Source organism: Crassostrea angulata, chromosome 5, assembly GCF_025612915.1.
Source record: "Crassostrea angulata isolate pt1a10 chromosome 5, ASM2561291v2, whole genome shotgun sequence".
NCBI lineage: Eukaryota > Metazoa > Mollusca > Bivalvia > Ostreida > Ostreidae > Magallana > Magallana angulata.
This window is the reverse complement of record NC_069115.1, coordinates 55,376,430-55,392,741: the sequence shown is the minus strand read 5'-3', so window position 1 is coordinate 55,392,741 and position 16,312 is coordinate 55,376,430. Positions and strand designations below refer to the sequence as shown.

Below are 16,312 nucleotides of genomic sequence, written 5' to 3'. Positions count from 1 at the left end.
CAGACCTGTGTTGTGTACTTAACTTCAGACAAAGATCATTCATTTGTAACATGCATGTATTTTTATGACCTATTCTTCAAATCCACTTGCACTATTTTATTAGGTAAATAACAGCTTTAAGGTGGTGCAGGACACCTGCATATTGTGATGTACATGTATACTTTCTATTGAGATAAACAATAAAGTATATCAAATATTGATTAAATATTTACCCCCCATATAATGTTACCTAACATTGAAGCGCAATGGTTTTGAGCGTTTACATGTCTGTAAGAGCATTGGGGTCCAAGGTGTATTTTTGGTACTTTTACAATTGATATAAATGAATTTTCATGGGGAGGGGGGGGGGTCTGGACCCCTCACTCCCACCCTTCTCTAAATCTGTGCACACGATGATGTTCATGTAGGCACACAGAAGCAAATCTAAAACCGGCAACCGCCACGGGGAGGGGGCATAATTTAATTTTTAATTTTGTTTGTAATAATTATATAGACCATTATACTTTCTATGACATAAAATGTTAAGATTATTGATTAACTGAAAATTCAATGCAAACAGTTCTACCCCAAATTGCACATAAAGTGCTGCTCATGTCACGATGTGTATTATCATATGGGAAGGGATCTCATCCTTCAGTTATGAAAATTGTAAATTTTAATTGTATTACCGGAGCTTGCATATAGCCTTCATTTTTAATTAAACTGGTACAAAACAGTGTAATTTTGGGGCAAACACATGGTGCGGGTATTACTGTCTAATGACAGCATCTAGTTAATCTTCATTATTAAGTCTCCCGAATGAAATTTGGAGACTTATTGTTTTTGTACGGTTCCTAATACATGTATTATTATTCTTCGTCTACTTTTTCTTCTTTCCTGATCTGAACTTGTTTCTCAGAGATGGCTGAACAGAATTATACAAAACTCTAGGATATGATAGGCCTGCATATCTAGCTGTGCACTCTGGTTTGATTTTTCTCATTTTGGGTTAGACAACCACTTTTCGGGGGAGGGGGGGAGGGGGGTGTCAAAAGGGTGTGGGGTCTAACATTGAACCTTGTAGGAAGAATCGTAGACTCTATTTAAATGGTTACTTGAAAACGGACAAAGATAATAATATAGGGTTTTCATAATCATATATTAGCTGTTACTGGGAATATATAGGGTTTATTAGATCTGACCCATGGGGTCATCCCACCCCCAGGAATTTGAAATTACCATATATCTCAGAAACTGTTATAATCATGACCCCTAAACCATATATATTCATGTTTCTGATGTCAAGGGGCATCAAATGTTATGTAGGTCATGGGCCCTGTGGGTGGTCCTGACCCCCTCAAACAGCAAGTCCCTTAGTATCTTCAAAGCAGTTGAGATCTCCACCCTTAAACCATATATATTCTTGTTCCTTGTGTCAAGGGGCATCAAACGGTATGTAGGTCATGGGCCCCGGGGGTGGTCATGACCCCCCTTGAACAGGAAGTGCACGAATATCTCGAAAACGGTTGAGATCCCTACCCCTTAACCATATATATTCTTGATCCTTAAAGGGCATCAAAAGGTATGTACCGATAGGTAATGGGCCTCAGGGTTAAATTTAATTTTTCAAAACCGTAATGACATCTATGGAACAGTTCCTATCATATCCCAAGATATGATGTGTCTATCCATTAAATCATAAAAGGAGTTCTAGGATCTATGTTTTTTTGAAGTGATAAACGTCAATTTTCTGCTACTTTTTGACTCCCTGGGTGAAATTTAAATTTTTAAAACCTTACTGCACATCTATATAACAGTCCCTATCATATCCCAAGATATGATTGTCTATCCATTAAATCATAAGAGGAGCTCTTGGATCAATTTTTTTTTTAGTGATAAACGTCAATTTTCTGCTACTATTTGACTCCCTGGATGAAAAATAAATTTTTAAAACCTTATTGCACATCTGTAGGACAGCCCCAATTATATCCCAAGAGATGACGTAGCTACTCCAAAAGTTGTAAGAGGAGTTCTTGGAACCATACTTTTTTGCAAAAAAACGTCATTTTTTGTTGCCCACTGATCCCCTTAATAAAAAAAAATTCTGGAACCTAATCACGCCTCAATATGACACCCCCAATCATATTCTAGAAGATCATTTGGCTATTGCCAAAAAAAAATGACGTTTTTGAAACCAGTTTTTTTGTAAAAAAAAACACCCGTCATTTTTCAGCCATTAAATGACCCCCAAGACAAAATTAAAAATTCCGAAACCTTATTGCGCATCTGTAGGATACCCTAAAACATATTCCAAAAGATGATTTGTCTACTGTTGAAAATGTAGGAAGAGTTCGAGGAAGAAGGTTTTTTTGTGGAAAAAACGTCATTTTTTACCAATTATTTGACCCCCAGGACTAACAGAGAATTTTTGAAACCTTTTTACAAAACAACATGATACCCCAAATCAAACTCCAAGAGTTCAGTTTGCTGGTTTATAAGATGTAAGAGCAGTTTGAGAAAGTAAAACGTGACAGACGGACGGACGGACGGACGGACGGAGACGGAACAGGGTAACAACCATATACCCGAACTTTCTTTAGAAAGTGCGGGTATAATAAAATATTTCCAGCGGTTTAGAATTTCAAAATTTTACAATACTTAACCAAAAAATAGCTTTTGAAAATATTTAGAAGGTGAAAATTATAACCCCCTCCCCGTGGGATTTTAACTCATGACTTACAGATTCGTGGTAAACCTACTAACGCACTGTGCTACGCTGTTAGGTGACAATGTTAGGAAAGAAACTATTTATAGTTGCACTTTATTTTACTATTCATTTCGATAAACAATACGTCACAACGTGGAGGTGTCCCATGCCACCTTAAAAGAATTTTTCATAAAGAGGTTTTTAAAATAGCCTTTGATCATGAAAAATAGTTCAAGGCCACTGCCCACTTCTATCGGTGACCTGTAAGGATGACGTTTTAGCCCAACTTGTCAAAGTAGAAAGAAATACTATGGAACGCCTCAACTGTATGGAACGCCTCAACTGCCTCATGTAGGTAATCTTCATAATATGATGATGCTTCAACATTACATGATGGTACTTCAACATTACATACTGATATTTCAACATTACATGATGGTACTTTAACATTACGTGCTGATACTTCAACATTACATGATGGTACTTTAACATTACATGCTGATACTTCAACATTACGTGCTGATACTTTAACATTACATGCTGATACTTTACGTTGAAGTATCAGCACGTAATGTTAAAGTACCATCATGTAATGTTGAAGTATCATCATATTATGATTATCTACATATGGCAGTTGAGGCGTTCCATATAACTGCCTTATGTAGATTGTACTTTAACATTACATGCCTTTACTTCAACATTACATGCTGATACTTCATTATATGATGGTACTTCACTATGCGGTAGTTCTAAAAATAGGGTTAGGGAAGCGTCGCCTAGGGAACGAAATACGCTAAAACTCAGAACACGTGGATGCCTGTAAAGTTTTTAACACTGGGCTGTTTCTCTGTTTCAGAGATTGATCAGATTAGACTAAGGTCCACTAAAACTTGTTTAGATCGAGATACTCAACAAATGCTACTATTTGATTAAGTGTTGTCTTTTAAATGGGTCATTTTAAATTTTAAAGAATGGCTGCATTGTGAGTTCATTAATTGGGGCTCAGCGCATAAAAATCAGGGGGTACCAAAAGTCCTTCAGGGAATTTTGGTCTAAAAATGTGCATTCAGAACCCAATCTTTTGGCGCTTAGTCAGAGGGAACAGCTAATTTTTTTTAAAAAGCACCCAAACAAATACTTCTGTCATTCATGTTACATGTAGATTGGACTTATGGGGATTAATGGGTTCTTCCTGGAGATCCACGTGAAAGAGTGGGCAATGAAAGCACTGATTTGTTCAACAGTACAGTTACTGCTAAAATCAGATTCAGCAGCAATGCAACGCTTTATCCTTTGCATGATCTTATAAGTTGCATGTGTGGTTGTCGTTTGCCTTAATACATTGCAACAAAACAAATCGTATGTTTCGACAATATTAATATTTTTATTCAGCAGAGATCCTCTCTCATGAGCTGCAGTGTATTGTGTACTTCTTCAGTTGCAGCTTTTTTTTTTTTTTATTTTTTTTTTTGTTTACACATAAATCCACATACACACATATTTAAGACATATTTTATACATTTCAAGATTCTACATATTGTATTATCTTATTAATCTGAAGGAAATAGATTATCCGTGTAGTGTGAAAACGTGTTTTCTTGCAAAAAAAAATTTATAGATAAAATAAAATAGCAGTAAATGAAAAGAGAAAAAGGGAGATATAGAAGATAGAAAAAAATACAATAGAAAAGGGGGTACATGTATCAAAATATTTGTTCACAAGTCAATTTGATTAAAAAAAAGATAGTAGTTTAAGCAATCACATACGTCATAAAACTTGTTATAATTTCTCACAAATTGTTTGCCAGTGGTTTTCATAATTTGAGTATCTACAGTTTTTCAATAACATATATTTTCAAGCAGAATCCTGTTTTTTATTATTTGTAGTTCCAGGTTTTGTCATGATCCAAACTAGTCTCAGTGGACCTTAGTCCTATATGATCAATCTCTGAAACAGAGTAACAGCCCAATGTTAAAACTTCCCTATTTTTAGAACCACCGCATAGTGAAGTATCATATAATGAAGTATCAGCATGTAATGTTGAACTATCAGCGCGTAATGTTAAAGTACCATCATGTAATGTTAAAGTATCAGCATGTAATGTTAAAGTATCAGCACGTAATGTTAGTACCATCACGTAATGTTTAAGTACCATCACGTAATGTTGAAGTATCAGCATGTACTGTTAAAGTACCATCATGTAATGTTGAAGTATCAGCACGTAATGTTAAAGTACCATCATGTAATGTTGAAGTATCATCATATTATGAAGATTACCTACATGAGGCAGTTGAGGCGTTCAATAAAATACGATCGGGACAAATGAAATCGGGCACACTTATTGGACGGACAGACAACGCACTCACTATGGGGTGTTCGCAGAGCGGGACTCTAATAAAAGAATTATTTAAACACTTTTTTGCAAAGTAATACATAACAACAACCAAAGACCATTTTTTTCCTTTCAAGTTTTTTGATAAGTCTAGCCCCCATCCCCATCCCCCCTCCAACTTTTAAATTGCTTCCGACGCCACAGGAAACGAAATATGAATTTTATTTTTATGAATTCTAAGATAAACGTCCTCTAACAGTACCAACTGATCAATTTTTTTAACTGCTAATATCCCCCCCCCCCCCAAAAAAAAAGCCTCAGGTTCTGCCGCATAGCCTGTGCTTTGACTCTTACAATCTGGGACATTATGAACATAATAACATGACTCCAACGACTGTGATAGTACAGGCGAAAATATTGTTTCATTATGTGGCCATATTGGGCCCGCCCGTTTTCTAACTTTAAGTGTTTAGCCTTTTTTTGGCAGTTATACTTTTAATATACATAATGATCATGCCAATCAAGTGCTAGCATGCACACCAAAAATAAATAATCTAAAACTTTGTAATAAATTTAAAAGAAAATTGTTAATAGATGTAGAATGCAGTTAAGAACCAAAGTAATGTCATGAAATGAATTTACCTATAGGGTGACAAAATGAGGTTAAAGAATTTTGTTTGTTTGATTGATTACTTGTTTGTTTGTTTTTGTTTATGTGTTTTGCTTGGTTTTCTTTATTTATTGGGGGGGGGGGGGGAGAGAGAGAGAGGGCAGAAGTTATATAGAGAATAATACACACCCTTTTCCATATCAAAGCCTGTATGAGCCCGCGACTCTAATTCTCATTATTCTTTATCAACCAATGAAAAAGTTGTTTGCATTTGCATACGTTAGCATGTAAATGAGTGGTGAGAATCCCTTAACGAAAACATGAAAGAGTCAATCAAAAGAGGGCATTAATTATCATGAAAATGAAGAAAAATATGCGAGCTGGCATGCAGTTTTAATGTATGCTAGACTCGCCTGGAATTTCTGACAAGTATTTGGGACCGATGGGAAATAAATATAAGAATCTAGATATTGATTTCCGCTTTTTTTTTCGATGTACAGTATATATAAATGATTACCACGCAGTTTCAAATGACAGAAGGAAAATATCCCTCCATTTGTTGAATATTACTTGTTCAAGGACTAGGTAAGCCTAATCATCTGTTTGTCAGTGGAATATTAAACCATCGTAATAAACTTTGCTTATTTTCTTTCGACCCTTGTGATGGATACTCTTAATTGAAAGTGACTTCCTCTATGACAATTTAATTATGATTAAAATGCTTTGCAGTCATGACTGTATTTGCTAGAATTTTCATCAGTCATTAAAAATAAAGACAAAGATAATCATGTAAATATGTTTATTTATCATCATGTCATATACACAATTTGATATTTGCTATAATTTTTTGTGTTTTATATCTGAGACAATCACAACGTTATAACGTAATTATTTAATCTACAAAACATATTTTATATCTAAGAAAGTTTTGTTTACTGAGACAGACAAGCTAGAGTGATCTTCTAAATCATCATTAACGAAAAGTCATATTAGAAAACCATTCAGTTGATCCATATTTCTTTGTCCTTGACAGCCGTCCGGTAGTCTACGGTCGTGGGACTAGAGCGGCGAGGGCAGACATGAGAAGGACAGTGCCGATACTGAGCCGTGCGGCCACCACTCCTGTGAAAGAACAAATGACATTGTAAAAAGTTGTAGTTTGAATAACTAGTTGTCAGTTAGTTAAAAGAAGCTTTAGATCGATGGATGGATTTACCTCTGCTCGACGGCGGAATGAGGACGAAGGGATCCATATGCAACTCGCACCTTTCTCCAGATGCAAACATACTATTGCAATAACACATATTGGACCTGCACTCTCCTAATCCACAGTCCTCGTTTTGGTTACAGCCTTTATAACCCGTGATCGCTAAAATGACAAATAAGTACATTAACAAGATATCTGTGAGCCAATGCTCACTAGTGATACCCCTGTTATGATGTGAATACGTCAAAAAAGCAGGTCAACATTTAACAGGAAATTGGCATATAATAAGTACTAAATATATCCCACGATATGGCATGCCTAAACAAATAGACGTAAGTGTGTTTTAATTATAAGTATCTGCGATAAACAGTTGCTGAGAAATCTTTGACGAAAATTTGTTTGAAAATTTAGGCTAAAAATAAATATAGTCGTCATTTAACAGGAAGTTGAAGTCAAATTGGTACAAAAATACCCCAACCACAGCATGCCTAAACAAATAGTGTGTTAAATTTCAAGCATCTGCAATAATTTCTAGTAGTTGCCGAAAAATCTTTGACGAATTTTTTTTTTTTTGGAAAATTTAGGCTAAAAATAAACAAAGTTATCATTTAACAGGAAATTGACGTCCTATTGGTACAGAAATATATCCCACGATATGGCATGCCCAAAACAAATAGTGTGTTAAAATTTCAAGCATCTGCGAAGTTGCTAAGTGCGTTGCTAACGCTGAGGGTAATAGAACGGATTATGAACTGCGTCTTAACCAATCAGATTTCAGTATTTAACATGAAAGTATAACAACAAATTTTGTTACAGACAGACGGACAAAGGACAGAAGGACAGACAGACACACAAGGGTGAAACAGTAAACCCCCTTCTCCTACGAAGCGGAGGTAAAACAAGTATGAAAGTATGATAACGAAGACTTACACTATACACTATATGTGTTTGCTCTATAAAAAAATATAGTTCGTTTACTGCCATGTTTTACTGTTGCCATACAATTAATATGTTCAATTAATGAAGTCGTAACAAGATTGGATTTACTACGTTTGAATGCCGTCTATTTCATTCTAAAAGTTAATCTGATCAATAGTGTGTGTAACTTCCCATCTACATTCTCCCTCTAAAAATAAAAAGGAAATAAAAAGACAATACGAATAAACAAACTTATAGCGAAGCTTCAGTTAGAAAACAAAAAGGTATTTTTTTTATATCCGATTAGTTGAATTTTAACACCAGTGAGGATAAAACTGACTTTAGGTAGCGTGAATTTATTATGTGTTCGCTATAAGCGTGTTTTACTCTTTATTGCTGAATCATTTTAATACGCACCACCGCAAGCAGTAGAGCCATCGTTTTCTTTAAACCCATACTTGCATAGGCATTTACCCCCATAACAAACAGAATCTGTCACCGACGAGCAATCTGTGGTCAGGTAACACGCATCACCTTATACACAAAAAAAACAACAACATTAAATTCACTAGTTTTAAAGTATACTTGTATAATAAAGGAGATCTATAACAGTTTGTGTGGTTGTAAAACATACCTAGGTCGGCGGAGACCCCTTGGAAGAGACCGCACAGCGACACAGTCAAGACGACACAGAGGCCAGATGGTGAATACATTATATTCGACTGCAATTCAAAATACAACCAATTGGCTTGACCGAAATGCTCTATTTGTTTAAAAGAAAAGAAAAACAACACAAAACGGTGTCCTAAGTTTATAAGGTGTACATAAATTTACCTTAACAGTAAACATGAACAAGGGAACATTTTACATGCATGTGAAGGATTCTTCAAATACGATTAAGTGTTTGCAACTCTACACACTAATACACCCTACCCCCACAAACATTAAGCTGTTTTCATTTGTAATTAAATGAGCTCTTCTTTAATCAAAGGGGAATATTGTTCGAATGGTGATCGAAAGTTTTGACAAATACATGTTTATTCCAATTTGCGGGTATACCAAGACTCTATCTCGGCAGCCTATGTGCTGTGAATTGCAGGATTCAGGATTAACTCTATTTCGGCAGCCTGTGTGCTGTGAATTTTAGGATTAACTATATTTCAGCAGCCTATGTGCTGTGAGTTGCGTCACGCCGGTCAATGATCAATTTGGTTTGTACTCTTTAGTTTCTTTACTGGATGGTAAAGAAAAGGAGTTTTGGAATTGTTTTCATTTCTTTACCTTGTTCATATTTAACGTCGAAATCACCTCGACCCCAAACCCCCATAGTATGAAAAACACTTTTCTTTTAAATAAAAAACCTGAGAAACTAAAATTTTTAGTTCACTTAATCCGTTGAATATCGTTGTGAATCATTGATAGAAATAATGCATAACAAGAGGAATATTAATTACAATTTTTCGTAGAGAGATAATTTTGTTTGTTTGTTTGTTTTTTGATCGAGATTGAAATCTCATATTTAAAAATCGTCGCTATTTAACCGTGCTTTAAGACTTACCTTAAATGAGTGTGCATCAGACTGAAAAATATCACCATATGCTGAGATAAGCAGCCAGTGCACCGAACTTATACCATGCAGGATTCTTGGCAACAGTATCACAAATGACTGGAACGTTGTGAACTAGAAACCGAACGTATGCCTGTGTTTCGTCATGTAAACTCTATGGAAGGATGGTTGCACTTGGGATTCAGATTCCAATTACTGTCTTTTCTTGTTTGTTTGTTTTTAATTTTTTTTTTACATTAATAATCTTGTTAATTTTATATGATATTTGTATATCAAAATTGTTAAACAAAGTTACAATTAAAGATTTTGTTGTTTTGCCAATAAGATAATTAGAATTTACTTGTACGTCTTCTTGCACCATCTAGGCAAGACAAAAATATTGTTTTCTATGACGAATGGGACCTAGCACGCTGGTCATCCACAATACGGTCGTTTGAGATAAGGTGGAATACAGTTAAACGGCAATTTGAGAGGATCATGACGATACACACAGCACAGATATATACATATAATAAACACAAACATTGCAATAACTCTCAAATTGACGTATACCTGCCCATAGTGAAGATATACAGAAAGCACAGGAAAATTCACTATATTTTAAGTCCTGTTAAACACGTACATTGTGAAATCACCACTGTCTAAATCTGATAAAAATAGATAGCAATTATTTATTATACAGGTACCCAATAAATTCATAATTTCATATAAATTTCATATATATTTTAACAAATATTTGTGGGCATCAATTTTAAGACTTTTAATTTTTTATTTTTGAGTATACATAAACTTGAAGAAATTGGCCCTCTAAAAAAAGTTTTGAATCAAACATAATTTCAATGATTTAATGGATTAACTCAACATTAACTCAACATTATAATTTCTGACAAATAAACAAAGAAGCCTTTGCAGAGGTTGATACATATACTTATTATCCATCTTAATGCTTTTGAATACAGGAATTGCATGTTTTCTTATCATTATCTTTATTCTCATACCTCTAAAACTTAAGGATTTTTGGGGTTTTTTTGGTAAGTAGATTGCGATTAATAAATATTCATGAAGCTGAAAAAAAATCCTGGCTTTGATGCACTATATATGACCCAAGATGGCCATATACAGTGCATTTTCTTAACTCTTCATAGAATTAATTTTTCAGGGTAAAACGATATTTATTTACTAGGACGAAAAAATCCCCAAATTTTTTTCCTCAAAGATACTCCTTTCTATCTTGTGAGATTGAAAAGTCCGGGGCAGAGAATTTGCAATCCAACAACATGAAAGTACTTGAATGCTGGCACCTCATGAAAATATGATGCAGAACGTGACAAAACAGGAACCTTGGTCAGACAAAATCCATATCAATTTTATAAATAAAATTTTCTATGAAAGAATAAAATACGACAAAGCCTTAACACATTTGGCGAGATTGGGTAACTGGTCTTCTGCGGTCTTGTCCTGTTCAACTGTTTATTCATCATAGAAGCAGATGTACATCAGCCTTGCAAAGAAAAAATTCAGCAAATGGAGATATGTACATGTAGAAGGTATTGATTTTGTTAGATAATGTTGTAATGAAAAATAATCAATCAGTTTAGAAAATTGACAGAATATTTTCTGTGTTCAGATACAATTGACTTGTTTTGACTTTCTGAAGATTATGTGCGGTTTCTGAGAAAATTACCGTGTCATCTGCGAAAATTAAAATAGATTTAACTCTTGAGTTTGTATTGGTATATCACCTTTACATAAAAATTCCATTTTTCAAAATCATTCAAATATTATGAGAACAATATTGGAGATAATACTTCTCCCTACAAGAGTCCTGTGTTATTTTATTAAAAATCAGATAATTAACTTTCCCGCTGAATTAGTACATGATTTCATATAACTCTTATTACTACGAATAAAATTTAACGACTTTCCTCTAATACCGATGGTAGACAATTTCCCCCATAATTTCAATCTTTCAACTGTAACAAATGCTTTTTAAAATCAACAAAACAACAATTTAACCTTTTTTTTATTGATATATCAATAAAATTCGAATGGCTAAATATAACCTCGGTTGGGTTTAAATCCAACTTGTGTATCAGTGATTACATCATCTATTAAATTATAACGGGCCGCCAGAACATCCAGAAGGAGGTCCCTTATTTGATATACTGTTGTATTCTTCTGACTTGACTTGAACATATTTTATTGTGTAAATTACACAAAAGGTTTGGAAACAAGTGCTTACAACTTATATCTTCCTCTCCAAATGATAATATATACAATTTATACAATTGTCATAGTAATATTACGTGTTACTTATAGCTATTGGCTCTATAATAATTAAATTCATAAACGTGCATTTACAAAGTAATTGCAAATATATAGTAGATAATGTTTATATACAGTATAAAAAGCAAAAAGGAATTTCATTATTAAATTTCATTATTAAATAAATTAAAGTGATAAACATCCTCCTCTTGACGATTGACATTGGGGGATTCAATAATGTTTCTTCCATACAGATCATAATTCAAAATACAGTTGTGTCTCAACTTGGTATTCAAAATATTAATAGGGCGTTTACCAAATGAAAAATATTTTGGAGGCTGAGGAATACTTTCAGTAATGTTTTTCTTGAATATTTTGAAAGACGTTGCTTCCCTAACTTCTAATTTGAGAGAATTCCATTTCCGAATGGTGTCAGGTGCAAAAGATTTTTTGTAAAGTTCTAATCTGCTGATTGGAACACTATAATTTTCGCTATTTCTTGTGTGATATATTGAGACATTTTTTGTTACAGGAGGAATGATGTTGCTCAAGTAGTCAGATACTCGATTTGTATGAATTTTAAACATGGTTATTAATAAAGCCTTATTACGTCGACTGACAAGAGGTTCCCAGCCAGTTTCTGTGTAGAGAGATTCTGTAGATGCTAAAATGGGTAAACCTCTAACAATCCTTGCAGCACTTAATTGAACTTTTTCTAATCTCTCCATGTCAACCATATTAAAATCGTCCCATACTACAGAGGCGTATTCAAGAACTGGTCTAAAAAACGTGATATACATTTTTGATAAATTAGTTCTACCTAGAGTAAACTTTAGTTTTTTCAAAAGTCCTGATTTTTTGTATGCACTGTTTACTATATAATGAACACATGTATATTGAGACCAACTAAATCATTAGAAAAAAGTAAACCAAGATGTCTGTGGGTTAAAAATAGTCCATTTGACACCCTTGAAAAAATAACATAGAAAATTCTTCTACATGTTTCTTTGTGAAAAAAAAACCAGCTTTTGTTTTAGACGGATTCAGTTTCAATAACCACTTGTCAGACCAGTCGCTGAGAATTTTCAGATCATGGTTCAATACATTTTCAATGTTTTTAGAATATAATTCACAATGCTATAATGAATTATCATCAGCATAAAGTCTACAAAATGATAACATATTCGTTGCTTCATCATTAATGTAAATAAGAAATAATACTCGTAGTGGTTCAAATATTGGCCCTTGTGGAACACCAGCATTGATGCATAACGTTGATGATAACTTGCTTTTGTACATTACCCTTTGTGTTCTATCACTTAAGTAACTGTTAAACCATTGTAAAAGATGCCCACTTATACCATAAGTTTGAAGTTTAAAAATTAGGGCTTCGTGCCACACCCTGTCAAAAACTTTCGACAAATCACAAAAAAATCATACACTTTGCTGCCACGGCTTAGCAGGGACACCGGTCTTTATTTACTTGCAACAGGTGGATCATCTTTCTTAAAGAGCGGCAAAACATGAGCTATTTTCCAATAATTTGGAAATGAATTTTTAACAAGTGATTTGTTAAAAAGCATACATAAAGGTTTTGAAATGGAAAATTTTGTGTTTCAACATTCTACATTCTATGAGTTATATTATCAGGGCCAATAGCCTTATTACTAGGCAAGATTGATATAATGTCAAAAACTTCTTGAACCTCTATGTGAATATCTGAATTATTTTATTGCACATATAGTATAAATTGGGTAATGTACGACACAGGTGCTCGTGGACTGGACCGTTACTGGCACAGACTTGAAAATCTTGGTCAATCTTTTCCGGGATCCCTTACTTTATAATGCCTACTTGGAATCAAATTGACTTTTTCAACAAAACACATCCTCATGGTATAGCTCCATCAACTTTTTTCTCCTTAATATCATTGGAATTAAAGATCTGCCTTAATCTGTAAAACCATACAAATTAAAAATTACACTTAAAAACTGTTTACTCAAACACTATATCAAAGAATGGCATTTTCATCTTTGAGGAAACTATGATAAAAAGCTAAGAAGCTACTGCATTTTTAAACAAAGATTTTGCCTTGAGAATTATTGAAGATCAATAAAAAATTTTGAATTTTTTTTATTCATCTGTAGTCATGTTCAGGAGGAAAGGGTTATTTTAATTTATATATAAGTTAATAGAGAAATATTGTAAGCACTTAGATAAAATGGACATGCACTGACGAAAAGTTCATATGGCTAATGACCAATGAAAACATTGACATTCTTACTCAAATATGTAAGATGATTCAGGACAATGGAATATGAGTTTAATTAGCAAGTATATCTTGTAGTATTTTATTCAACTTATGTTTATCATTTTACACTGCACTGACAGTTCAAAAGGCATTGTCCCTTGGTGCCCTTGTAGTCAAGACAACACATCAAAAACTTTTGCTCCTTGAAAGAGGTTCGCTCCTTAGGTTTTGGGTAGCCATTTAACTTGGGTCACCTCTAGTCTGAAAATTCTGCATCATATATTAATTCTAGTATTATATTTATATTTTACAATGCCAAATAAACTATATTGAATAAAATTGATTTTAAAAAATTACATTTTTACAGAGTTTAGTAAGGGACTACGTTTTGTGGCGGAGGTTTTCAAGAAGGAAGTGAAGAATTTTCGTAACTCACTAGATTTAGAGTACTGTTTTCTTTAGCTTCCTAGTTTTCAGCGCAGACCAAACTTCTAGATAGTTATTACGTTTTATTCATGATATTCTGAAAAACATATATAAGCAATATTTTGATATTTCTATCGATATATTTTGGCATATTCAGCTTATATTTCATAGAAGTTAAGAAAAAAATAAAATCCAATTTTGGCTAAAAATTAGCCTATTTCATGCTATATCTCAATTTTTTTAAATGTGACCCCTAATTGTTTTACTTTTAAATGAGACATCAAATGTATTCTATTTGTATGCAAAGTTTTGGAAAGATGAAATTTTTATATATTTTTTTTTTTACGTTATAATTTAATTGCTCCAAATTTTGTAACATCTGCTGTAGTGTTCATTGTGTTCTGGCCTTTGAAGCCACCAGTATATAAAGCAAGATTTTTTTAACTTTGACTTAGATTTTACTTTTATAGTCACAACATGTGTTCAAGTTCATATTGTATCAAATTAATGCTAAATAATTGTTCAAACTATAATTATTTGTTTGATTTCTTCAAATCATCAATTTCTATGTCAAATTTTAGCAAAAATTTCAGAAAAACTAGATACGATCTCGTTACGAGTAACGAGTAGGTCTTCCGTTCAATTTTTTAAACGATTCGATTAAAATATCAATGAAATTTCAGAATTCTCCCTCAACCACTTCCTTTTAGATAATGTATACGATTGTCAATATCCTTTAAAATGCTTTACAAAGTGTTTTGCTTTTTCAGATACAGCACATTAAAGATTTAAGGTTTTAGTCCCTGAAAATCCATAAATACGTCATCAGTTGGTCGGGCAATGAGTTTTACAAACTGATATTGTTTCGATCAACAACTTTGTTTCTATAATATTATACAAAATCTTCATCGTTTTTAAGGTATGTGTAAAAGACTTTACCAGTGTCTTGGTCCCTAATTGAAGGGGCCAGCCCCTTTTTCTTCCGTTTATTCGAAAGGTCTCACGAATACTAACATATTTTGTTCTTACATGCATCTAAAATTGTTGTTCATTTTTGAGATACAAATGATTGCATATTTTAGGGGCCAGCCCTCTAAATCCTTAATGGGGACAGAAATTCGTGTTTTCACATGTGGAATCCATTTAAATCATAAATTCAAACATTTTCTCTTCTATGATGTCTAACAAAATATTTCTACTTCTCTAGTTATATTGCGTCAAAGTTTAAGTTCTTTGGCCCCTAAAAATCCCTAATTACGTAATAAATGGGCTTGGCAATATTTTTTTCTAATAGATATTAGTACGATCAACAACTTTGCTTCTATAATGCATTACAGAATCTTTATCGTTTTTAAGTTATTTGTAATAGAGTTTAAGAGTGCCTTGGCCTCTAAAATAAGGGGCCAGCCCCTTTTTCTTGATTTTATACGAAAGGTCTCATGAATACAAATATTTTTTGTTCTTACACCCATGTAAAGTTGTTGATCATTTCTGAGATACAAATGATTGAATATTTTAGGGGCCAGCCCTCTAGATCCTTAATGGGGACAGAAATTCGTGTTTTGATAAGTGGAATCAATTTAAATCATTTATTCAAACATTTTCTCTTCTATGATGTCTAACAAAATATTTCTACTTCTCTAGTTATTTTTCGTCAAAGTTTAAGTACTTTGGCCCCTAATAATCCCTAATTACGTAATAAATGGGCGTGGCAATGATTTTTCCTAATAGATATTGGTACGATCAACAACTTTGCTTCTATAATGCATTACAAAATCTTTATCGTTTTTAAGTTATTTGTAATAGAGTTTATGAGTGCCTTGGCCCCTAAAAAAAGGGGCCAGCCCCTTTTTTTTGATTTTATACGAAAGGTCTCATGAATACTAACATTTTTTGTTCTTACATCCATCTAAAATTGTTGATCACTTTTGAGATACAAATGATTGAATATTTTAGGGGCCAGCCCTCTAGATCCTTAATGGGGACAGAAATGCGTGTTTTGATATGTGGAATCAATTTAAATCATTTATTCAAACATTTTCTTTTCTA

At 33.4% G+C, this 16,312-nt stretch overlaps 1 protein-coding gene across 1 annotated transcript; it reads right to left on the bottom strand.

Annotated features, from left to right (window-relative positions):
* Window positions 1-6,452: 6,452 nt before the first annotated feature.
* LOC128182879 (uncharacterized) lies at window positions 6,453-9,815 on the bottom strand. The gene is made up of 6 exons (XM_052851646.1): window positions 9,662-9,815; window positions 9,313-9,435; window positions 8,389-8,476; window positions 8,172-8,288; window positions 6,846-6,998; window positions 6,453-6,751 (listed from the first exon to the last, which is right to left on the bottom strand). Exons 1-6 carry the CDS (start codon window positions 9,680-9,682, stop codon window positions 6,675-6,677), a joined length of 579 nt encoding a protein of 192 aa, XP_052707606.1. The 5' UTR covers window positions 9,683-9,815; the 3' UTR covers window positions 6,453-6,674.
* Window positions 9,816-16,312: the final 6,497 nt, after the last annotated feature.

Bases quoted from the DNA above. Each gene is read 5' to 3' on its own strand.
- LOC128182879 (XM_052851646.1), bottom strand. From the start codon at position 9,682: ATGGTGCAAGAAGACGTACAA. The intron at 8,477-9,312 runs GTAAGTCTTAAA...TTTGAATTGCAG, and splicing joins CTGATGCACACTCATTTAAG to TCGAATATAATGTATTCACC. The intron at 6,752-6,845 runs GTAAATCCATCC...GTTCTTTCACAG, and splicing joins CATTCCGCCGTCGAGCAGAG to GAGTGGTGGCCGCACGGCTC.